The 26,040-nt window shown below is 30.3% G+C and overlaps 2 protein-coding genes across 3 annotated transcripts in view; both read right to left on the reverse strand.

Annotated features, from left to right (window-relative positions):
* LOC127701265 (sal-like protein 1) overlaps positions 1–13,362 on the reverse strand; it is a 40,182-nt gene extending 26,820 nt beyond the window's left edge. For both annotated transcript variants that reach the window (XM_052205096.1, XM_052205095.1), the window contains exon 1: positions 13,229–13,362. In XM_052205096.1, coding sequence (XP_052061056.1) covers positions 13,229–13,301 — 73 coding nt within the window. In that variant the 5' untranslated portion in view covers positions 13,302–13,362. The remainder of the gene's footprint in view (positions 1–13,228) is intronic.
* LOC127701296 (beta-catenin-like protein 1) overlaps positions 1–26,040 on the reverse strand; it is a 370,618-nt gene that overhangs the window by 127,946 nt on the left and 216,632 nt on the right. The gene's annotated exons all lie outside the window — the stretch shown is intronic.

The raw sequence follows: 26,040 nt of genomic DNA on the forward strand, positions 1-26,040 counted from the left end.
AAAATGAGATGTTTTAATGATGATATCATTGTATATTCAGTGTCAAAATATTTCTTACTTATGTTTTATGATTGGGTATACTTAACATTAGGGCAGATCATATTCTGTTCTACAGGTGCAGGAAGAACTAATAAAATAAAATTTGAGATCATCAGATCATTTTTAAAAATAAATATTATTTTTTTCAAGAATTTACAATGAAACAAATTTTTGGTAAATTGAAACACAAAACGTGGCTTTGAAAGTGTCAAAAATATTAAATTACAAATTTGTATCTTCGTTTCATATATTTTCACTTGAATTATGAATCAAGGTTAGTAAAATAGATCTTCTTTTGTACTGCATCAGATAATTAATTGCTTCTTAATATAGGCAACATAAAACACCATCTTAGTTTGAGAACTTCAAATGAAGTTATATATCTTCAATCTTTTGGTAAGAAGAAATAAAACAAAATGCATCAAATAGATGGCTTTTAATAGATTCTCAAATGCAACCTCCCTTTATTTTTAGTCCGTTTTATCCTTTTATTGGGATTTTGGATAAACTAACATCATTTTTTTAATTAGAAACATTAATCCATATGTCAAAGCCCTCACATTATTATAATTAAAACCCTTGCCATATTTTTTTTACCTTTAGGTCTATATAAATATTGCATGACCACTACAGGTGTCATGTCAAACTTAAAGAAAAGAAATGCAATGTCTCATGCACTGCCAGTAATTAAAGCTTTACATATTGTGTCATAAGAAATAGTAACATCTATATCACAACTAAATCTCAGGGTCAAATATAAGTTTACATGATTTTTGTTGTTATTTCAATAACTGTTTTGTTTCATTTGACCTCAGGTATGTGGAAGTTCTACTATTTACAATATATGTTGAACTACCACCCTACATGTCATAACTATAGTCAATGTGGTCTTTTTTATTTCTGTACTATTAAATATCCCTTACTGCACTATTGATAGCATCTTTACAGATAAAGATATAACTTAAGATTATAAAATTGAAAATGTTTTTGACAGGTCAATAGAAAATAGCATTTTGTTGGCAAAATTCAATATCTTAGATAATGGAATATAATGTAAAATCTACATCAGAATTTATAGCAGTTTTGTCTCAAGAACAGATTTTATTTCAGTTTTCCGATTTTTGAATTGATTATATGTTAATTTTTCATATCATGAGGCATGTTTTTGCATTTCATCAATAATATAATAAACATTTGGCGACAAAAAGTTGTCAAACCTTTTTTCATGTAATATAATGAATGTGCAAATAAAACAAGAATTGTTAAAGTTACATGTAATCATAAGGAAGATATGAGAAGTTATTTAGGAGTTATTTATACATCTTTTTTTATTAACTGCAATTGTGCCTTCTTTTTTCCAAGAACGTTAAAAAAAAACAAAACCAAAACTTTTAAAAATATACTGAATATAAAATTAAAGATTACACTTACAATAAGCACAATGCATCACACAGGGGAAAATCATCAAATTGACTTGTCAACTTGATTCACACTTCCATATCTTAATTGGTTTGACAAATATAATAATTTGATCCTACTACATGTTTGTAAAGTGGGGGTAAACACCAGGTTACCCTTTGGGGTCAACAATGTTAAAGCTCTTGTCAATAAACTATGATGGCTGAACAGTCTAGATTTCTATAACACCAAAGAGCTTGTACGACCCTTCAGTTGAGGGTCAGTTATTCCATTGGTATTGATAGCTGATAAATAGACTCTAAATAATCATTGGTATCAATATGGTTTATCTGTGAGATTCTTTGATCACTTGTAAAACCATTCACCTTATGTTGACAAATGCCACAAAACTCTGATAGCTCTGTACTACTGTACTATCACTGACAATTTCTACTATGTTGGAAATGTAATATACATGTAGATAAACAGTTATACCCCTTATTTTAAGATAAAACATTAGTAAACATTTTAATCAGTTCATAAATTCATTTACTAAAATTTTAACTATTTCCTAAGTTACCCTATGTACTGATAAATACCTAAATGCATGATTCAAATGTTAAAATAGTTTAAAAATTCATATAAATATGATGCGAGATTAAAATGCAACATAATATATGATTTGTGTCAAAACAGTACAGAAAGAAAGGTAAAAGTGGTTGTAGTGGAATACATCAGTAAGGAAATACTTCAGATATTACATATACTAGATGAATCAAGAATATATAATTGCCTTCAAGATGAAAATTGAGAAAATAATTGTCAAAAACATTAAGATATGATGTAAACCATGTGTGAATTCTCTTCATAAGCCAGACTAACCACACACCTATAACATCAATTTATGACAAATTTTCAACCATTATAATGATAAGTTTAGTCTGCTGGAATCACAGATAATCATTACTAAACATGATTATTTCCAGAGTTAAACTATCATTTCCTGCTGAGAATTTATGTTCTCTAGCTGTGAGTGGTGCCCCCTTTTGACAAATTACTTGATAAAATGATACATTGGGCTTAAAAGGGAAACAACTCTTTGATTAATATATATACTCCCATCTTCCAGAAAGTTATTTCCCTTTAATCAAATTCCTCACAATAAAAGCAGATGAAAAACTCTAAATCAAAAAAACATTATGAAATGTTATTGCACTAAGATTTTAAAGAAACTATTTAGGAGTAGCCATAAACAATTTCTTTTTCAAATTGTGGCCATTTCTAACAATGATGCTTGATGCATACTCAGACAGATTTGTCAATAATTTTGAAAAAACAATCTGGTCAAAATATCAGAAGAAATAATGAAAATCTAAATGAAAAAAGGCTGATGTTATCAATCAATAGTTCAATATAAAAACATTCCAACAGCACAATCCTTTTAAAATTCCAACATCCACAAAAGCAAATAATGCTAGATAATTGATATTTTACACAAATTGGGGGTCACAAAGTTAAATTCATCAGTGAATTATTCATTATTTTAACAATCTCTCAGGGACTGATTTGACTCATAATCATAAATTTATCAAGATCAGATAATCATCTATGAGTTAATCACATTTACATTTAAAGTTAATAATTAAAAAACTTATATTTGATTGTTTTGTACATTATGACATGAATTTTAGACCACACACTGGGTTCTGAGGTTTCTAGTATCAGTTTAGGTGTGACTAAAATCCATTTTACTACAAATGTATGGTTATATATGTTAGAACTGTGAAATTTATAACACAAACAGGTTAATAAAAATGACAATTGCAATACAATAAACTAAACCAAGGTCTAAAAGTAGTCAACAATGGGGAAGTCTGCACTAAAGATTTATTTAAAGGTGCAGACAAGACCTATACTACAATATTTGGAAGAAAATGGCCTTAGAAAATTAAATGTAAAACAAACAATATATCTTAAACTAATATATACTACAGATGAAAGAAACAAAAAACAAAAAATTCAATAAAGGCAGTACATTTATCCATCAGTGCATTCTGTGCAAATAAAATTCCTTACAAGCCAAAAGACATTTTGAAGTCAACCAGTACATGGACCAATGTTCGGACCATGAGAAAAATGTGTTTATAGTATAACTAACTTCCTTTTAAATTAATCATGACAAGTACTGCATTTAATAATGTGCAAGATATGACAAGCTACTTGTGAGGTAGATTTTTTGTTTAAATATCATCATATTGAGATAACTGAAACAATTACTCCAAGAATCTAAGTTGTTTTATGGCAGTCTTTGAAACATAATTTCAGGAAATTAATATGGAAGCAAGGAATTTAGTAATGACTTTGATAGCCTTGTAACAATGAAATATATGCCTATTACGAAGTGGGAAGATGCCGTACAATTTTATGCATGATCATCAAATGCAACCTGTTACCAATGTTTCATTTACAGAACCTCTTCAAAGATCCTGGGAATCAAACAATTAGAATAATTAATGTCTGAAGCATTTATAAAATGTATAAGAGTAATTCATAGATTGAATATGTCATAAAAAGAACTGTTCATAAAATTTAAAATTTGTCAAGTGAATCTTCAACTATTAAAAATTTTAAAAGTCAGAATGAATTCATAAATCAAAGAAACCAGAACCTTGAAATCTGAAATCAAACAGTCCCCCTAGCTTTTTAATTGTCTACTTCCTCATAAATCAAAGAAAAAGAAAAAGTGTTATTGTCCTTCCTGTGAAACATGGCACATATGTAAAATATCTGTGGATATTGTGAAATATTAACACTTATGTTTTATTTTGTTTAGATTAGTGAAAATCAAGCAGAAGTTCTAAGGCCATTATATTAACTCATACTCTTTGATGTTTATAAGTTACAATATGAAATTTTAATTTCTCCATAAAGCCTGTTTATGTAAGCTAAATTTACAAATAAAAGTCTGAACAACTGTACCATATTGAATATTTTATTGTTATACACCTTAAGTTGCAATTTCATATCAATCTTATCATTTCATTTTGCCTGTTATCGATCAATTTATATTCATAATTTGATATCAAAGAAACATTCATAATCGCTGTTTAATGAGTCATTTTGCTGAAAATTCAAATTTCATGCACATTTATTGATGCACAAACAATACAAAGTTATTGTCACATAAAAGTTTCCAAAAAATCAATTTTACATAAACTTTTCCACTGGCTGTTGTTTTTATTGCTTTCAAATAGAGTTATTTCCCTTATGAACACTAGTAGGAGAATGCCTAAATTCAATTCAGAAACAAAAATTCTTTTATGAAAACTACAAGCTTGTGCACATCTGTATTTTGAGTATAACAACTTGAAATCAAAAAAGCAAATTCAAACAGTATAAGAAATCCTTTCTTTTTAACTAAGTGAACGTGTAGAAATCCCATCTTTCTAATTGATTACTTTTCAATTAGTTTCCAGAGTTATCTCCCCTTCAAATAAAAGTCACAGAATTTTGTAAAATGTATAGAATAAATGTTACCTGTCAAAAAACACATAAATTACCTGTCAAATAAACACCTGAATTAATTTACCTGGCAAAAAATTGACAAAATTCCTGTGTTCTTTTTTCTCCTATTTCTGAATGAAATTGTCACCTTGTCACTGATCAAGTAATTTCTGACAATTGAAACATTTTTGTCATTATCAGATATCTTGGGTAAACAAAAAGTCCAGATAATCTTCCAATAATAATTTTTTTCTGGTCTGATATTCAAGAATAAAGCTTTCTGCTTACATAATTTGAAATAAAAATTGGTGTGTTACATCATGATTAATAAGAAATGTAAACTTTTGGCAATTACTTGACAAAGCTTATACCCATAGGACATACCTTTATTTTTGAATGTTATATAGAAACATCAATAAAACGTAATTACAAACATTTTAATGTTTGTTTTAATATAGAAAAGAATTTCTTGGTAAACTACATGTCATTTCACAAGTTTCCCATAAAATTTGAGTTTCATGTTACTGTTTTTAATTACTTTCTGATTCAATAATTCATAACTCATATTAAATTTGAATCTAATAGTATATGGAAAATATCTAATATCTTTAATCCCTCTATGATATTTGTTGCATGCATCAATTTGCAAAGTTTAATAAAATTTTGATTAAATTTTGTTGCATTATGTAATTTAGAATATTAAAGTTTAAATCGTGTGATATTTAATTCAATCTGTTGAATAATATATGAACATGCACTGAAGAAACGATTAGCAATTTAACTGCCTTCAGTTTGATATACCACATTATTCCTTCACGACATTAAAATATGAGGTGAAAGAAACATGTTCATGCATATTTCCACTCATAAACTTGCATCAATATCATACATATATAATTTAATTGAAACTGTTGACAAAAGCATTTAGGGAGAAATATTCAAAATGCCATCGATCCTTCTGCTTGACTTATTTATGACGATTTGTGATAAACCTATTCAATATTTTCACCTGGTCGTCCCTTTCGTTCCTAGTTACATTTTCCTAATAAATTGCCAATACTTAAAATATACCAATATATATCATTCATGTTTCTATAATACATATCTCAAGCTTTGCAAAATTAATCTCACTATTGTTGGCCACAAAGGGTTCCTGGTGTGGGTATTTGTCTCCTTCATCTAGGTGCACCACTTAATCGCTTGCCATATAAATTATTATAGTCTTTGTTGAAATGTCAAGCTTTCAGAAATGTTTGAACTTTTACAAAAATATATCTAAAATGTACTTGAAGTTTTCATAGATACAAAAATATGCGTCTTAAATTAATCCTATGTGACAAATTTTAAAAGTATTTTTGAAAGATATTTAAAAAAAGCAAAAACAATTTAAAGAGTTAATTCCCCTTATCTAAAGCAAATGCACTATAAATGGGATGTATCAAGGATTATCATTTGAATACAAAGTTTTAGATAAATTCAAACTAACCAATGAACAAGATCCTATATCACTGACTTAGGATGCATTTGAAGGGGCACAGCACCTGCAGATATGTTACCCATTACATCGTCTTGTGAGGTTGAGACAGAGAGATATCATGAAAATCTTAAAAATAAATTGATTTGAGAAATTATCCCTGTAATAAAAGCAAACTTTGATGCAATTATGTTTTGATGGGTATGATAACATTGTAATGGAATTTTAATTTATTTAAATGACACATTTGACCATTGTCCACTGTGACAAGTTTTTAATGTCCAGATTTCAATGCCAACATTAATTTATAATCCCAGTTATTTTCTCCCACAATAATTTCTCTTCTTTTCAATTTATTGTGTAGAATATTATGCAATTTTTTTCACAATGTCAGTACAGAGCATAAATTAAGTTTCTTACAATTAGGCAGGAAGTCTTCCATTCTCTAATTTGACAAAGGTGATGTTTTTGGCTATTATATTCAAAATATCTCATGTCCATTTTAATGACCATTTTTATATAAAAGCAATATGGCCAGAATCCCTACAGAGAAATAATTTAAGATGTCATAGATGTGTGCTAATTCCACCATAAACCATTGTGTCCAGGCAATTTCTATACATGACCACCTATATGCTGTTGTAATAATTCTTTTTATCCCTGGGGCCTAAACTAAGGTAAACATTAAAATTTTTATATCTCATTTAATTTGTTTTACATAAATATTTGGCATTTCAAAGGAATTTAGATTACCACTTTTATTATTCAAGAAAAATTAAAATCCAGTAAATTCTGATTTTGGATAAGGGGATTTTAGGATACTTTTGTCTTTGTAGTGTACAACCAATTGAAACTTCTTCATGGAAGGAATTTAAAGATTATAATCTTATTCTTGAAAATTTACTTTGCTAACAAATTAACAGCTTTCATTCAATATTTTAAACTACTTCATGAGAGGATGTACATCTTAATCACTGATGTATGCAAAAAAAGATAATGTTGAAGCATGGCTCCTTGCTGAACCCCCAATTATTTGGACTTTAAAAATTGATAATAGATGTCAAAATTGAAATTGTTGAACCTTATTATTTTTTGGCCATCCTTTTCTATTGAAACTGATGAATCATGGTCATTTTACATATCCAATTTTTAAATAACACCTACATTTTAACCATGTTAAGTGGTCATTTATTGTCTGTGAAGGCATAAAACTAGAAATATGAATCATTTTAAATGATATTTTAAAGAGACATTAATTATTTTACCCAGGGTGGACATAGGTCACTGTGGTCTGTCATGAAGGTGTGTCAATGTGGCCACACAGATGATTTTAAACATGCTCAATGTCATTTAAAACAGATTTTTGGGAATGGTTTTCTTTCATACAGTGAATCATGAAACATAATTGAGCAGGAAAAGGTCAGCACTTCCCATTTATTTCTTGCTTTACATAAAATAAATAAAAACAGAATTTTTCATTCATGGGTAATACAGTATTAAGCATGGAAAGGACACTACCAAATATTTTCCAATAAAATATTGGAATCAAGCAACTATGAAAAAATTTGGGTGAGAGACTGTGACAATGTAATACATAAGGAAACAAATGAGTCTGGCCTTTTATACCAGAATTTTGATGTGAATTTTTGACAAACTATAAAATTCCAAAATGCCTTCAAAAACCACCCAAAATATATTTCCAGAAGAACACTTTAGTTTCCAAGCAAGATCCAGTCTTAGTTATGGAGTTCATAACCTCCATAATTGAAAATATTTGAATTATTTTACTTTATATGAAATGTTTGTAAACAGAAAAATCCCCTTCCATAAAAGTTTGTACAGAAAATTGTTGCTTCAACAAAAAGTAAAAGTTATAAAGTCATGTTTTTAATCTAATGTTTAAATTATGAAATATTGGTCACTATAAATGTGACATTGCTATTTCAGGTCCAGTTGCCATCACTTGTTACCGTAGTCTGCTTAATAAAGAGATTCAGGGCAAAAGTTTTCTCATTTGAGGACAGACTGTTCAGGTTATTATCACTGGCAACTAAAGCAGATATATATCAAGCTCAGAAAGATTGTTAAGAGTATTAAAAGAGCTATACAAAGAATGAATGAATACATCTAAAAAGTTGAATGAAAAAAAAAAAGAGTTATTAATAACCATTTCCACATAAAAAACCCGTAATCTGAGATGTGTACATGTATCTTTTTATATGGTTATATTATACTATATACGTATTATTTAATTAATTAAAATCTACATAAACTCATAGTCTATCCATTAACATCTAGTTCATTGATATATCATTGATACAAATGAAGATATTAAACAAACGAACAAAATTTTAAACAATTATCAAATAGCAATAAATTAAAAGTGGTGAAAAAAGTTAAAACCAACGAAATCCAATAACAAGCAAACCATTAAAGTGTTAATTTCAAAGTTTTAAAATTTCTCTATCAATCATTTAAATGAATATATGCAGACAAATTCAGTTGATTAATTTTTTCAATCCATGCTATTGAAAATGTACTTAACATCATATCTTATCGCTCAGACATAACTCATGAGCAAACAAAAGTTAAAATGTTAACCCAAATGCAAAAGTTATTTTATTTTGGTAAATATCAATATTGTCAGCATAAATCAAAACTTATAAAAACATAAGTTACCCAGCGACCATCAGTCTGTTTCTAGACACAAGGATACCTGCAAAAGTTTATGCCTTTTCCATGGCCTGTCAATGAAAAAGTAGCAAATTATTAATTTCTGTCTGGAAATGGCTCCAGCTGCTTCAAAGTAAATGATTTCAAAGGGGAATTAGTTATACTTGCTAATATGGACTTAATTGTATTTTTGTTATTGTATTTTATTTATTGTATAAAATACGAACTGGTATCATAACTTCAAAAAAAAGGTTAGAAAAACAAGAGGAATCAACATGCACCCATATGTCATTAAGAATCAAAATCATTGACATTTCCAGTTTTATATCCTGTCAAAAATATTTTTCTCAGACTATAAAGCACACTTTAGTCCTATAAAATTTACTTATAAATTGTCAAATTAAGATTATCAAGTACTTTTTATCTCAGATTTGAGTAATTACTGACAAAAATGATTGGAAACACCATGCAAAACTTGACAGTTTCAATTGAGTGCCATTCAAACAATTTCTCAACTTCAGGATTTTCCCCCCAAAAAAAAGAAAAAACAAAGAAAAAAATTGTGATAAAGAAATGGTGTAATAAATATGGCAACTACAAATGTATACTAAAAGAAACATGTAGAACAAAAAAGCTACTCAAAGTTGAAATCAATCAATACTCTGATGGTATTGCTATATCTCCATTATTCTATTTTCATACTTAAAACAGGGTTTAGATATAACTTCAATAGTTATATTTTTCTATTAAAGTGTCTACCTAAGCTGTGATACATGCAAACTTAGTAAGAAAACACTCTCTATTTACTTACAAATTAACCCTATCAAAAACTCTTTTAAACATCATAGTATTACAAACTACATACAAATTGTCTAATTTGTATCCATTACGATATAGGTAATACCAACAGTACTTGCTTGGATAACTTTCTACTTTTATCACTAGTTGTCCCGATACTTATAAACATATACAGAATGTCATAAGACAAAATATTTTGGCAGATAAAATTATGTACATTAATGTCGACTTCTTCATCAGCTTGTTCCTAGTGATCTTAAGATTTGTTTACATAAATTTTCATAAACGGATGCCTTGCCCAAAATTTTTGCTCCATGAGCTGTTAATTGGAGTTTGTTTCAATTTGTCAAAAATGTGATATTGCAATTTTCCATTAAAGTTTTGATATCAACCTTGTAATGCTTTTAATCTTAGATTACAACACTTCCTTTGTAAACTTTTATACAATGTCCTCCTTTAATTCTTTCCCTTCAAACACATATATAACTACAAATATTTATTTAATGGGATGAAGTCTATACTTCTTGGTATCATCTTCAAAAAAATCAAACACCATTCCAAGATTTTATAGGATGAATTTCAATATATAGCAACTACAATTTGACTACCTCAAGTCATATACATGTGGTCAAAGAAATAGGTAAATGATCTCATGTTTTCTAAATCCCACTATGTTTTAACTCCTTTTGTTGCTGGTGGCTTTGTTTGCAAAATGCAACAGAAATGAAATCATGACTTGTCTGTGTAGCCCCTGATTCATTTGGCAATGATTCTGCACTTTAAGATCTTAAATAAATTAGACTTCAATTTTAAATTGAACAAAACCTAATTGGAATTAAAATCTAACTGGATTTCCAGACATTGCAAATCCATTGAAGAAACAAAGACAGGTGAATCTGACTTTTGAAAAATTATTTATTTACACTGGGATGATATGAAAAATGATAATTGCATCATTATTTGTGACATAAGTATTTATTCTTTTTTTCCCAGCATGTTTTGAATTTCATTCTTCCCATTTCTTTTAAACAAATATGTGATTAAAAAAACAAAGAAAGTCAAATTGACATTTATCATTTCAATAAATTTTCATACTATCTTCATAAGATATCTTTACAATTTGTACATTTATTATTTTGAACCATAACAGCTGATTTGAAATAACAAATATTTTTATTTTAAGAACGCAGATAATATCAGCATACAAAAAAATATCTATTTGTTTGAGTCATGATGCCAACATTTTTGTTATGATTTTCTTAACAAACTCAGAACTGCCAATTTAGCAAATGTTGCTAAATAGTCTGTCAAAATTTTTCTGAAAATCATCAGCTAAACAGCTGTTTGTATAGTTTCTTTCTGTCTAAAATGTCAATTTCGCATATCTATCATTTCATATCTGACTGCCCATCTCAATATCTATCTTAGCTTGTCATCTATTTCTAACAAAATTGGTTTGAAAACTTGTTAATATCCAACTTCCATTATCAAAAGTATAAAATAACAATTGATTCCAAGTCTAAATTTACCAATTACCCAAAAAAATATTTCAGAACCAATCACTTAAATTTTCTTGCTCACATTGTAAATAATAATGACAATGTTCATGTTTTAGAATAATTGTGTACACAAATGTATGACATTGTTATTTTTGTATTAAAATTGGCAACAATGTAACACTGCTCAATGCAAATATGTTAAAAATCACAATAAAAAAGAATATATTTGTCAATTTCATTTTATTTCATGAAAATGACAATGTCTTAAGATTATGTACATTGTACATTTCACAAGTATAAGATCAATTACAAAGTAAATAACATCTAGATGATAATTATATCTAATTATATTGTATAGATAACATGATCCTTGGGGCCTTTTCTCACATTTTTTATCCCCCTTTCAGAACTGTAGATACAGAAATAATCAAAAAGAATTTGTTGGATTTGCTTGTTTGACATGCTTCCCTTTGGGTAAATTACACCCTTATCTAAAAATTGTCAATTACTACATGAAATATATAACTAAATGAAATAAATAGCAATTTCCTTGATCCAGGTAGCAACCTGAGTGTGTCGTCACTGAGAAAAACTCCACAATTTCTTAAGAAGAGGCATTAAATGGTCTTATCAATTTTCCCTTTCAATACAAAGTTATCAAATTTTCTTAGTTTTCTTTAGAAATATTACATACCTAGCGGATATTGATATGAATTAGTTTATGATTTATAATAATCTGAAGGACCCATTTGTTTAAATTTTTAATACTTCTCACCCTGAATTCAACATGATTTCTTCATCCTTAAGTCCACGAAAAGAGGACTCAAAATTTTATTTAAGCACTGGGACGATCTTTTTATTATTTCATAAATCTTGCAATCTTATACAAAAGGTTTTTAATATTTCAGGTGTTCTGTATTAAGCTAAATCAATATTGTAACTTTTTCATACAGGTTCAATACTAGCAAACTTACTCCTTTTTTATGTCTAGTTTTCAAGTAATTATAAATACTACCGTTCATATAAAATACAGATGAAAAGCAAAATTGTGCATGATTTGCTTAATTTCTTATCAAATGAAAAGAAAATCTTAATATTTGTACCTAATATCAAATGTTTGTATATGCTACATTAAACGAGACACTGTATCAATAAATATTAATATTCCTTTTATCAACAATTGCTTTATAAATTTGTATAATTCTATAAAGAGATTAATGCATTCCCATGTAAGACAGTTACCTAAGCATGCCTAGTCAATAGTAAATATTAAGTGAAAGTACTAAATATATTTCAATCAAATATTAAATAAACATTGTCCCGTCATCTTAAAGTTTCAAAGAGTTTTTAAAAAAAACTAAAATCTCCGTTTTTTTTTTTTTCTTCCGAACTTGTCTAATATAACTTAAACATAAAACCATATATACAGTCCTGTTAAAATAATTATTGTAATAATACTGATAATTATTAACCACAATTAATTAAGCTTATCACCTATAATTAAGAAATAACAAAATACTACTTTACCGTTCGCTGAGCTCTCGATGAATGTAGTCTGCTAATCCCCACGTGCTAAGACCAAGTCGGGTGTAAATTTCGCGGACTTTTTAAAATAGGTAAACAAGCCGCAATAAAGGATTATTTGTAAATAAAGAAAACTAAATGTAATACATTACCGTTCGCTTGCTTGCTTCCAAATGAAATTAAATTATTGACCCAAGTTGAATTTAAACCTCCCTAAGGAATCTGGATGAAATGTAATCACTCCGATCACCTGTCATTTGAAACAAGTTGTGTATTCCGTCTTTTCTCGTGTGTATTCCCTTTTTATCAATGAACTTACCATTCTGGATTAAGGAGGCAATTTCAGATTCCGTTTCGATATGTCTCGGCTTTGTCTGTTTACGCCGTGACATTCTTTAAGAAAAGTAAGAAACAAATGACAAAGTTTCTCTAGTTATTTTTCTGATTACTGCATCTCATTTGCGCATGTCAGAAAATATGATTATCGATACATTGAAGATTATGATAATAAAATAGAAACAACGTTTTTGATTGGTTTTGAAATAAAGAGATTCGGGAACATGAGATGAGTAAATCTGTAAAATGTAATAGCTGAGTGACTTTCAATGCGCAGGTTCTTCGTTATAACATCTGATGATTGTTTAAATAAACAAATGGTATATTGGACATTATTTAAAATCTACAATTATATAATAATTTAAATATTTTTAAGTAAGTAAACAAACAAAAGAAATTACATGCGATAGTATGATAAATTTGTATAATTAAAACCTTTAGGCATTTTCATAGCGACAAATATATTAGCGGAATTGTCGTTACAAAATAAATGATATTTATATATAAATATTATTCTTACTAAATGGTTTGAATTATGTAATTTCATTTTTTTTAATTAAAACTTTTTACCAAGGCATAAATAATGGTATGTTTGTTTGGTCGTTTTAGTCTCAATTTATCCTGGAGTTTTAAACGAAGAAATAGTTATTACATTATTTGCAAGTGCAGGGGATCGCATGTCAAGTTAATGTTAATATTAGTTATGATATTAATTTTCATATTGCATGTTTAATCTAATGCCTTACATATAAGATTTCTGTTCTTTTAAAGGGACTTTCTTCCTCATCCATAGTTACCCATTAAACACACCTTGCTTTTAAAATTTGGTCTCAGATGGTTTTCCTAATTAATTGAAATGAATTTTAACTTACTGAAATTACCCTTTGCTATGTGGAATATGAATGTTTTGTCAGCAAGTGCTAAAATAACGGCCTATCTTTAAAACTTTATTTATAATTAGATTAAAGAACGGCAGAGCTCTTTTTACCGACAAAGATGCGCCTTAATTACATTTCCAAGACTTTAAGACTACAAATGATTATTTAATGAACAATTATTGATTTTTAGATAAATGATATTCTAGTGTGAAAATATCCTCAGGGTTTATATGTTTTTTAATTGTCGGATGTGACATAATTATTAGTTATTATTTCTGAAGAATGTCAAACAATTGAGTTTTGTGAAAGAACCTTTCTTATTTGATTACAAACTTAGATGACATTAACTCAAACGTGCTAATCTAAAAAGCTGTTTGTTTTCCGGATAATCCAATTCAAGCAACGATTGTCAACTCGCAAGAATTACTCAGCGCTTGTGATAACATTAGGTCAAAAAATAAATTTACTAAACTAGTTTTTTATTCATGACAACATTTCAAGTCATAAACAACAATGATAAAGATTATTATTTTTTTTCTTATAATATTTAACTAAGCAAAGAAATTATTAATGAATATAAAACATTTTCGCCCCTGCTAGAAGGATATATAACAAAATATATGATTCACACAAAATTTATTATTATTATATCGTTTGATGCAGATTCATGCAATCTAAATTCATTAATTTCTTCATAAAATACATGTTAACAACCACCCACGCCAAAATCTAAAAACATTTGTTTTAAAGGACCAGCCGTTGTGACATGACTGCAGAGCAAACATTTCATGTCATAAATTTGATGATGGTAATTAATCAAATTAATGAAATTGAATATTCACTTATATGTATAATTTTGAGTCTCTCTGTTTCTTAACAGTAATTTTCTTTATTGGACCCACATGCTCTATAAGCTTTAAATTAATCCTTCCAACTTATTTTCATACAAAAGAGAAATAGAAAAAAAAATGTTTATAAAAGATAAGCATGAAGATTCGGAAAAACTGATTTTCACGTGTTCAGTTATTTTTGTATATCTGACAACTTAAAGCAACCTCACACAGGCATGCGCCGGAAGGTAACCCTCAAAATGTACAGTTCAAAATGTTGATGGTTTTCCTTACCTAAAGAAGAGAAGAAGAACTCGACAACTCGAATTTAATTGTTTTGATGTTTAAATAAAAACACCGAATACAGTAAATTCATGCAATATTCAGGAATAAAGACTTAATAACAATGAATATCCATATTTTATAAGCAAAACAGCAATCAATATTGACTGCATGTAATCAAACAGCCTGACCAGCAAAACAAAATAATCTCTACACAAAACACGGGCCTTTATGGCCTTTATGGCATGGAATTCCATTTTCCATCTTCTGTGTTTTTTTTCCATAAAGTTTAGTTATCACTTCAGTTTGATATTCTTTCTGTTATCTTTTTGATACGCCACAAGTCTTTGTGGTGTACCTTTACATGAAACAACAGGATAAATAAAGGAAAAAAAACGTAAGGTGACGACCATTTGATATCCGGGGTGGGGTTGGGGGAGGGGGGGGGATTTTACTAATCAGTTTCATCTGTTGCTACGTATGCATATTTGCTATCAGCTCTTACCAAGTCAGGATATTAATTTTCAAAATCCTCCTACCCCAACCCCCCACCCCCGAAAATCAAATGGTCGTTCCCTAATGCAGAAGAACCAGCCAAGTTCTCGTGAACAGAACATACTAGTTACGGTTCATACTATATCCGTTTTAATACAAAAATATGGAGATGTGGTATGATTGCCAATGAGACAACTATCCACCAATGTTAAAATGAAGTAGATGTATAAGCAATTATAGGCAACCGTACGGCCCTCAACAATGAGAAAACCCCATACCGTATAGTCGGCTATAAAAGGCCCCGACATGAGAAAATATGAAAACAATTCAATTGAGAAAGCTAATGGCCAAATCTATATAACAAAACAATTTACGAAAAACAAATATGACTGACATGAACCAACGACAACCACTGAACTACAGGCTCCTGACTTGGGACAGGCACATAAAGAATGTGGCGGGGTTAAGCATGTTTGTGAGCGCTCAACCCTCCCCTAACCTGGGACAGTTGTGTAACAGCACAACATAAGAACAAACTATAAAAATCAGTTGAAGATGGCTTAACTCATTAGATCGATACAAACAGAAAAACATCTAAACAAAAGCACAGACCGGACGTGGCAGGGTATTTATACATCCCTAACAACAACAAAAAAACCTAAAGTACAGATCTGAGAGTACTCGCAGTTACTGACAGCTAGTTCAAAGCCAATAACAACTAATAAAAAAATCATGTATCTAAGACTAAAATATCAATCAGTACACATCCCACATGCAATGGATTTAGTGTAAAGACGTCGTCAGAGAAAAAATGACCTTGTGATGCATGCTTTTGCTTATCGTTGTAATTGACAGTGCCATGCTGACGTTTAAAAGAGCACGATTAAAAATGATATTGCTCGAGTCAAAAGGATGACTTCTGTATTTATTTTTTTAATTAAACTAAACGATTGCTAATCAATCGACCATCATAGGGATACTATTGATTATTTTCTGACTGAGACAGAGATGTGATGCAGTCTCGATAGTACAGTTTTCAGTCCAAAATTTGACAAAATTTGACATTGTTATTTCACTTTATTACTTGATAATGTTCTGTTAACTTTTTTGTTGTTGTTATGTATATATATTTTACTCGCGACAACTCTGCACATTATTTTCGCAATTGGATAGGCGAGTCAAAATATACATGGTCGTTCAACGTTTATATACTGTGTATATTGAATTCCGGCACTCAATGATAGAGCTGCATTTTTATAGCGTCCCCTCAGCGGGATTCGAAGTTAAATTTATGAGACACCAACGCAAAGACAGTACAAAGAGTTATATTATCTAATTAAAATCTTTCCGGCGTAGAATATATTTTGCATATTTATTGATCGATTGTTGTATGCTTTACGCCGCATCAGCGCAAGTTTATATACAGCTGCGAATAAATCGAAGACTGGTATCGTAAAAAGATAGACTGAAAAAGATGAACTACACTGATATACCATCTCAAAGCCACTATAAACCATGTATTGTGGTAACAATCCTGTATTCAGCCGTCGAGGAAAGGCATCGCGAGAGCTGTATTTTCATAGCCTATCTTTGGCCAAGTGATGTAGAGCGCTGAAAATATTCCAGGGCTTCAAGGCGACACTGCAGTTTATGTCTCAACACCTTGAGTTCAAATCCCACTGAGGCAACAATAGTAGTCAAATGTGGAGCTAAACCAACGAACGACCGAACCTTCTTAAAAGCGTGAATTTAGCTGCATCTGTCTGTTCTTTTTATATTAAAAATGGAATGTTTCAACCTCCTTTTGCCTTTTCTTACTGGCTCTGCCTTAGTAAGCTAAGTGCTTTGAAGTAATACCACTCGACTAGTTACCATTTTCGTGCTAAAATGATATTAGTTTAAACCGATAATGCTTTAACTTCAGTTTTCAATCCATAAAAATCAATCATTTATTATAGTTTTCTAGTTTGTAAAATACGGTTGATCAGTTTCGAATGTGCCCACGCTAAGCTGCAATTGATTATCATTTTTTATTTCTCCTTTGATTACCCTTTCCCTCCTTCGATATTTATTGTAATGGGTCTTCAACGTAATTTTTAGGTTTTAGACCCCAAATATTTTATCCTCGAGGTTCAATGAAGATAACATTTTTAGGAAATATGCAGCTAGTTGCATTTAATTTCTATCTTTTAATGTTGCCCTTTAAATATCTGGAGGTCCTGGATTCCTTTTAAAAAAAGAGGTTTTTTTTCATTGTTGAAGGCTGTACGATTTCCTATATTTGTTAACTGTCACTTCATTTTAATTCTGGTATTGTTGTCTCATTGGCGATCTCCCCATTTTTATAAGAACAATATTACAATGTTTCTGAAATAGCCTTCATCAGGTTCATTGGAGACTAAAAAATTGGATATCCATGCAATATATATCTTAAAAAAATATTTAGCCTCGCTACGCTCTGAGATGTATTTACCATTATTGATATTTAAGCCCCCCTTTCCTCGAACCCTGGATCCGCCCTTGGGGTATACATACGGAAACTGACCATATTTATATAATTCCTATCTGACTGAGAAGAGGGAATAACAAACACATATACTAAATTTGCTGGCTATTTTTTTTTTTTGGGGGGGGGGAGAGTCTCTAAGTTGCTATCATGGGTACAATTGGCGATTGACTGTCAGGTCCTCTTTATTAAAAGTATTGGAGTGTAACGAGTTTTTACGGCGCCTCCTTTTTTATATAACATTTGTTTCAATGCATCTAAATGTTGAATTCATTAATCTGCAGACTTACCGCAACTGTGTATTTATTATTCTACAAAACTAAACTACACTTCCTTCAGCAAATGTTGGTGAAATTGTTTGTGGGGGACGGAATGACGAGTAATCGCATTTTACATATGTATAATGCTTGTGCTAAGGTACACAGTATATTTCATGGACATAATAATAAGCCAATCATACTCCTTTTATAATGCAAAGGTGTTTGCTTACGTCCTTCAAACAAAATTACATGCATCTATATATAGAACATTTATGCGTGCATGTATATCAATTTATTGAAAAATTCAAATGATACAAAGACCTTTCAGGATTCAGATTTTACAATACTGATGATTTTATATAATTCAAACTGGTAACTTCCCTGACTGAGATTTTACAGGAGTAAGCCTCAACCCTTACATATATATATAAATCAGATATTGCAAATCTTTAACATGATGATAATTTCGAACTGTTACTAAGATTCGCCTAGCGATACTTACAGAAAAGCTTAAACAATAAAAAAGAAAAATATTGCAGTGCTTTACAAAAAAATTCTCTTTCATCTTTTTAGTCAAATCATAATTTCAAATGATATATTGTTCAAGCAGATAGACACAAGATGCTGTTCGCAACAGGAATACAGCAACAGAGGGTACAAATTATATAAGAAACTGAGTATAAAAACGATATTTATGCACCTGAACCATTTATCATTAAGCTTCATATAATATAAACTTTCAAACGTTCTTTCTTTAATGTTATATATGACTGTAACATCATCGGATTTTCTTGTGATTTATGTATATCTAATTCCACCTATTTTCTTATGAGAACTATAATATAGAGTTTTCGTACTAATTTATTATCATGTATTTGAAGTGCTATATATTTGTATTCTTTTGTATATAGAAATGCTTTTATAAAATGATAGGTTTAAGTAATTTTATATGCGACCTTAAAACAAGTTTGTGACAAACTAAAATTGAAACTACAATATATGCCTTTTTCTTGAATAAGAGAAGTCATCACAAACGGTATTTATTCCCCCATATTTAATGACATTTTATACTCGACGGGAAATGGCCCAATATGAAATTACTCGCAGAACGAAGAAAGAATTTGCTTCATCTCTGGAAAAAGTTGAATTATCTTTATTTTGTGTAATAAAATCAAGAAGCGACTTTCCGGTTGTCTCCATAAGGTTTTTATGATATTGCAATAATTTTAAGGAAATTCCAATAAAAGCACGTAAAGAGCTTCATACATCATACTATAACTCGTTACTCGTGTTTCTACCAGCTTCAGATCAAAGATTACTTGACAACGACTTAAATTGACAAAATGTCTTTCTATTAATGGACAGAAAATGTTTTATGAAAATGAAATAATTGCTTGATCACATCAATTTACTTTGTCATCAGAACTTGTCGTTCATCATTTAACATTCAGTTTTATTGGAAAATACCAAAATCACGACCATAATTATTATAAAGGTTTTGGTATAATAGTACATATATAAACATAATTGACAAATGGAATTTATCAGCAGCAGTTGTTTCCCTTCTGAGGCTGATACATTGTTGTCCATCTTCTTTTTTCACTTTAGTCAAGTTATTATTTTTTTTTCGTTTTTTTGTTTCAGACACTTTGGTGAAATGCATATAAAAAAATTGAAAACAACACGTTTAATAATTTCATGCGTCCGAAGCGCTTTTCTGGATTTACCTTCATCAGGAACGCTCAAAGCCAAACATTTGAAATCCGAGGGATGTATAAGTACCGAAACAGTTGAAGAGCTATATGACAAAAATACCTATAACAAATAGCCAAATTCATCTAAGGTCAACTTTGCTTGAGGGAGTTGAAACCTTAGTTTCTTTATAATTTCAAAATTTATAAACAGACAATTTTAGAAAGGTTTGTTATAAATCATGTCAGTACCGAAGTACTGACTACTGAGCTGATGATACCCTCGGGGACTGATAGTCCACCAGCAGAGGTATCGACCCAGTGATGTAAAAAATTGGAAACAACACGTTTAATAATTTCATGCGTCCGAAGCGCTTTTCTGGATTTACCTTCATGAAACAATATGACAAAAATACCTAAAACAGATAGCCAAATTCATCTTAGGTCAACTTTGCCTGAGGGAGTTGAAACCTTAGTTTCTTTATAATTTCAAAATTTATAAACAGACAATTTTAGAAAGGTTTGTAATTTAATCATCATTCCTTGCATGTGTATGTGAAACCACCATTCAACTGTTCCCGTGTATCACCATGTTGACATTCGTTTATTTCACAACCAAAAGTTTTGCATGCAAGATGAGAAAAATCAAGGACCATTACTTATTCTGCACCCTTGAACATAGTTAAAGCTATCAGATGAAGTTTCCCCTTGGATCTACAAAAGCCCTTACAGTGTATACCATGCAATTGTAACGTACAGGAACCTTAACAAAAGCTTTATATTGTTAAGGAGTGTTAGTGTGGCTATTTATGGATGCATAGATACTCAGTCACGTACGATTGGGGAAGGTTATTCCAAACTCAACTAACACTGAAAAAAAGAATATAATCGAGAGCAAAAAATGACAGTAGGACAAATAAATCTTGCAGAGAATACACAAACAAATAGTTGCTGCAAAAAGAAGAACATACATAATTAAAACATAATAATCTGACCACTTCAGCGTCGCTGCGAGTATTACAATGAGGTTAATAGTCTATTGCGGAATACATCATACCACTTACCAAATACGTTATGGATTTAGATTTAATGTTTATTTTGTTTTTCTGCATTGAAGTTTTATGTAGTTTATTCTAGGTATTGAACAAGATCATGTTTCCTGTGCTGTGTTTTGTGTGTGTCTATGGAAATATTATAGTCATATTCATAATAATGCTGCCAGGTATGACTATGCTGTATGAAATCTTCTATGTACACTTAAGTCTAGTTGTAAGATGGTATGATTTTATATAGGCAGTTTAAGCAATTAAAGATTGCTTTCAGTAACTGCGAGCATTCTTTAAAACGGTATAAAATATTTTATAGTTTTGTATGGCTTGACGGTATTTAAGTTATTTATTTTACCGTTATTTTAGAAATTATGTGATTATCTTGTTCTGGTTTTCTGAATGTTTTTTCATACTCCTTTTGTCCCCTAATGGAGATTAAAAGGGAGACGATGGTGGCTAGAAACCTAGTTTCAAGAGGTCAATAGTCATGTGTCTGGTCCAAGTCAGGATCCTCGTTAGAGGAGTTTTGTAGTATATTAGTGTTATTGTGGTTTTGTTTTTAATTTGGTGTTAATTTCTGATATTTGATGGCTTCTTTTAAATCTATTCACAGCTTTTTTTAGACTCGGGAAGATTTAGAGCATCAATGAATAGAAATAGCCAAAATGCGTATCTGGTGCAATAAAATTGATACTATTAATGTTATTACTACCACTGGGCCGATACCTCTGCTGATGGACTGTTAGCCTCCAAGTGTTTAACCAGAACAGTGGCCCGTAGTTCGATACTGACAAGAAAAAAACCGGATATTGTTTGATTGATTCTGGCTGTTATATTTGCGAGAACATGAAAATGAGGCCAAGGTCATGAAAAAATGACTAGCAGACGTACTAGTAATTCAATAGATACCTCTATACAAAAGTTGGTTTACTCAGTCCAAAAAGGTTAAAGATATAAAGGTATCAGTTTCATGTGTTTTATATTACACTACAGGGATGTTGAATTTGAGTGGGGAATGAGTTTCCTCATTTATGTATCATAAATTAAATTTGAACTTTTTGTTTATTGTTTTACCTTCAACGCGTTATCGTTTTGATAAATGTCGTAAGCAATACACATTTTAATATCTTGTCTTTGTTAGACAAAAGAGACAGAATGAAATCGTTTTAAATCATATTGTTCCAAACCTTTAGTTCACAGGATTTAGTTTCGAAAAAAATCCCTATTGAAACCTTTGCTGCAATCAAGCTCATTTAGGCGTCTGATAGAACATACAATTTTGGACTTTGTAAACGAGCAAATCATTAAAATTGAGACAAAGGTTCAAACAACAGAAAGATTCTTAATTTTTTTATTTCAATTATTGAATTTGGAAAAGACAATACTAGTATATAAAAGACGTAAAACTATTTTCAGCTTAAAATACAGATATGCTCCATAAATAAATAAAGGGCTTTCTTTTGCAACTGGAACAAGTCAAAAATGAGGCGGTTTTAACTATTACCAGTTAATTAAAAATACACTATAGGTAAGGTTGTGTGTACCTTTCAGTACTTTCAAAGAAGAATGTTTTGAGCAAGAGTAAATTAATTATACTGCATGAAAATCAAGAAATGTAGTTGATTTTGTTTAGTCTACATCATTTCCAGGTTCATTGTTGTGATCTGTGAGACAATATAATTACTGATCGAAATTAAAAGCAAAATAAGTAGTTGTATCCATTTGACTGCAGAATAAGAACAGATAGGATTTTTAAAATTTTGAACAACTTAGATGTTTGCGAGGTTTTTTTTTAACCTACATCTCTCCTAGATGACAAATTCACGATTAACGGACTTAAGTAACAATTTTTCATAAAATAATTATTTTGAATTACGACGCTTAGATTGAAATATAAGGATTACAAATAAAAATCAAATAGGTAAATATAAGCATACAATGTAGTATACCGATGTTCTGTACAAGTCATTGGGTAAATATAGTATACCGATGTTCTGTACAAGTCATTGGGTAAATATAAGGATAGAATGTAGAATACTGATGTTCAGTACACGTCATTGGGCAAATATAAGAATACAATGTAGTATGCCGATGTTTAGTACACGTCATTGGGTAAATATAAGAAAACAATGTAGAATACCGATGTTCAGTACACGTCATTGGGTAAATATAAGGACACAATGTAGTATACTGATGTTTAGTACAAATCAAAGCGACAGTAGTTAACCGTTGTTCAAAATATCGATTAAAAAGAGACACATCAAGGTATCAAACAAAAACTGAGGAATCGCATTAACTCCAAAAGGAGTATGATCGTTGCGTCGACCCGGTGAGCGTCTCCTAATAGGAACGCACCACTCGCCATACGAATTCACAATAAGTCAACATGTCATCATTTGGAATAGGACACAATTGATTAAACAAGTCTCTAGGTAAATAAAGAGACAATGTAGCATACCTATGTTGAGTACACGTCACTGGGTAAATACCAATATACAGTGTAGTATACTGATGTCCAGTACACGTCACTGGGTAAATATAAAGATACAATGTTGTATACTGATGTTCAGTTCAAGTCACTGGGTAAATATAAAGAGACAATGTAGTATACCGATATTATTTACAAACCAATACGTAAATATAAATATACAATGTAGCATACGATGTTCAGTACAAGTCACTGGGTAAATATAAAGATACAATGTAGTATACCGATGTTCGGTACATGTTACTGGGTAAATATAAAGAGACAATGAAGTATACCGATGTTCAGTACACGTCACTGGGTAAATATAAAGAGACAATGTAGTATACCGATGTTTTGTAAAAGTCACCGGGTAAATATAAAGATACAATGTAGTATACCGATGTTCAGTACAATTCACTGAGTAAATATAAAGAGACAATGTAGTGTACCGTTGTTCAGGACAAGTTATTTGGTAAATATAAAGATATTAGAGTACAATAGCTATAATATAACAAACCTTTCTTAAATTGTCCGTTTATAAATTATTAAGAAACAAAGGTTTCAACTCCGTCCGGCAAAGGTAACCGTAGATTGATTTGGCTATTATTTTTGGCCTTTTTTTAGTTATATAACTCTTTAACTGGTTCGGTTTTTACACATCCCTGGCTTACAAATATTCGGCTTCCTGTTGAAGGTAAATCCAGAAAAGTGCGTCGGACACATGAAATTTATAAAGTTTTTTTTTATAGTATACCGATGTTCACTGCATGTTAATTGGTAAATATTAAGATACAATTTAGTAAACGGATGTTTAATACAAGTCCATTGATAAATATAAACATTCATATGATGAAGACATAATCTTTCAATCAGTTTAATTGAGGTCTGGAGCTGGCATGTCAGTAACTGCTAGTAGTCTGTTGTTATTTATGTATTATAGTCATTTTGTTTATTTTCTTTTGTTTCCTATTCTGACATCGGACTCGGACTTCTCTTAAACTGAGTTTTACTGTGCGTACTGTTGTACGTTTGTTTTTTTCTACATTGGCTAGAGGTATAGGGGGAGGGTTGAGATCTCAAAAAACATGTTTAACCCCGCCGCATTTTGCGCCTGTCCCAAGTCAGGAGCCTCTGGCCTTTGTTAGTCTTGTATATCATTTTTAATTTTAGTTTCTTGTGTATAATTTGGAGTTTAGTATGACGTCCATTATCACTGTACTAGTATACATATTTGTTTAGGGGCCAGCTGAAGGACGCCTCCGGGTGCGGGAGTTTCTCGCTGCGTTGAAGACCCATTGGTGGCCTTCGGCTGTTGTCTGCTCTATGGTCGGGTTGTTGTCTCTTTGACACATTCCCCATTTCCATTCTCAATTTTATGCAATGTAGTATACCGATTTTCAGTACAAGTCACTGAGTAAATATCAAGATACAGTGTAGTATACTGATATGCTCTGTAAACGTCACTGGGTTAAAATAAAGACACAATGTAGTATACTGATATGCTCTGTACAATTTACTGACTGGGTAAATATGAAAATACAATTTAGTATACCGATTTTCAGTCAAAGGCTGGTCAATCTATTAAAGTCTGTCCCGTTAGACTTGTAAGGGATATAGTTCCAACATCTTTGAATTTATTTTAACAGGACAATTGTGTAAGAGTCAACATGGACACATTTTTCTCAATATTATATAACATTACTATACTGATGGTGACATTGAAATAATTCAAATAAGGAAATTGTAATTGCTTGCTCAGATTAAGTATGAATTGTTGGGAATAATTGTTCTTTCTAAATTCGTGATTTTGATGTTACAATAATAACGACCGACCTTCCTACTATATATATTCTCTACATCATCATCGAATATATAGGAACAAAAACAGCCATGCGCATCAAGTTTATTAGAGTGTGATAATGTATCAAACAGTTATTGAAAAATAACGATATATATATATATATAGCTTTCATCACACTTACCATATTCTCTTATATTCACTATAACATAAACTTGAGTCAAACTAGTATATGTAAAATGATAATATTCAATGTTTATGTAGTTTTTGAATGTTTTAAAGGATATATTTTGGTGGTAAATTTTCAGTGTGTAAATTATGTAACTGTACTAAGATTGCAAATCCCTCTAGCAAACTTGATCTTTGACGGTATTGGTTGTTTTGCTTTTTATGTCCTTTTGATTTTAATGTTCACAGACATTTTATTTGGTTTCCCAAACATTTGATCATGAGCGTTCCATTTTTTGTGGTTAGTTTTTGAAACATTTAGTTTAAATGAAGGTTATTCATAGAACATATTTCGAGTGTACTAAAACGGT

This window comes from Mytilus californianus, unplaced genomic scaffold, assembly GCF_021869535.1.
Source record: "Mytilus californianus isolate M0D057914Y unplaced genomic scaffold, xbMytCali1.0.p SCAF_5, whole genome shotgun sequence".
Taxonomy (NCBI): domain Eukaryota; kingdom Metazoa; phylum Mollusca; class Bivalvia; order Mytilida; family Mytilidae; genus Mytilus; species Mytilus californianus.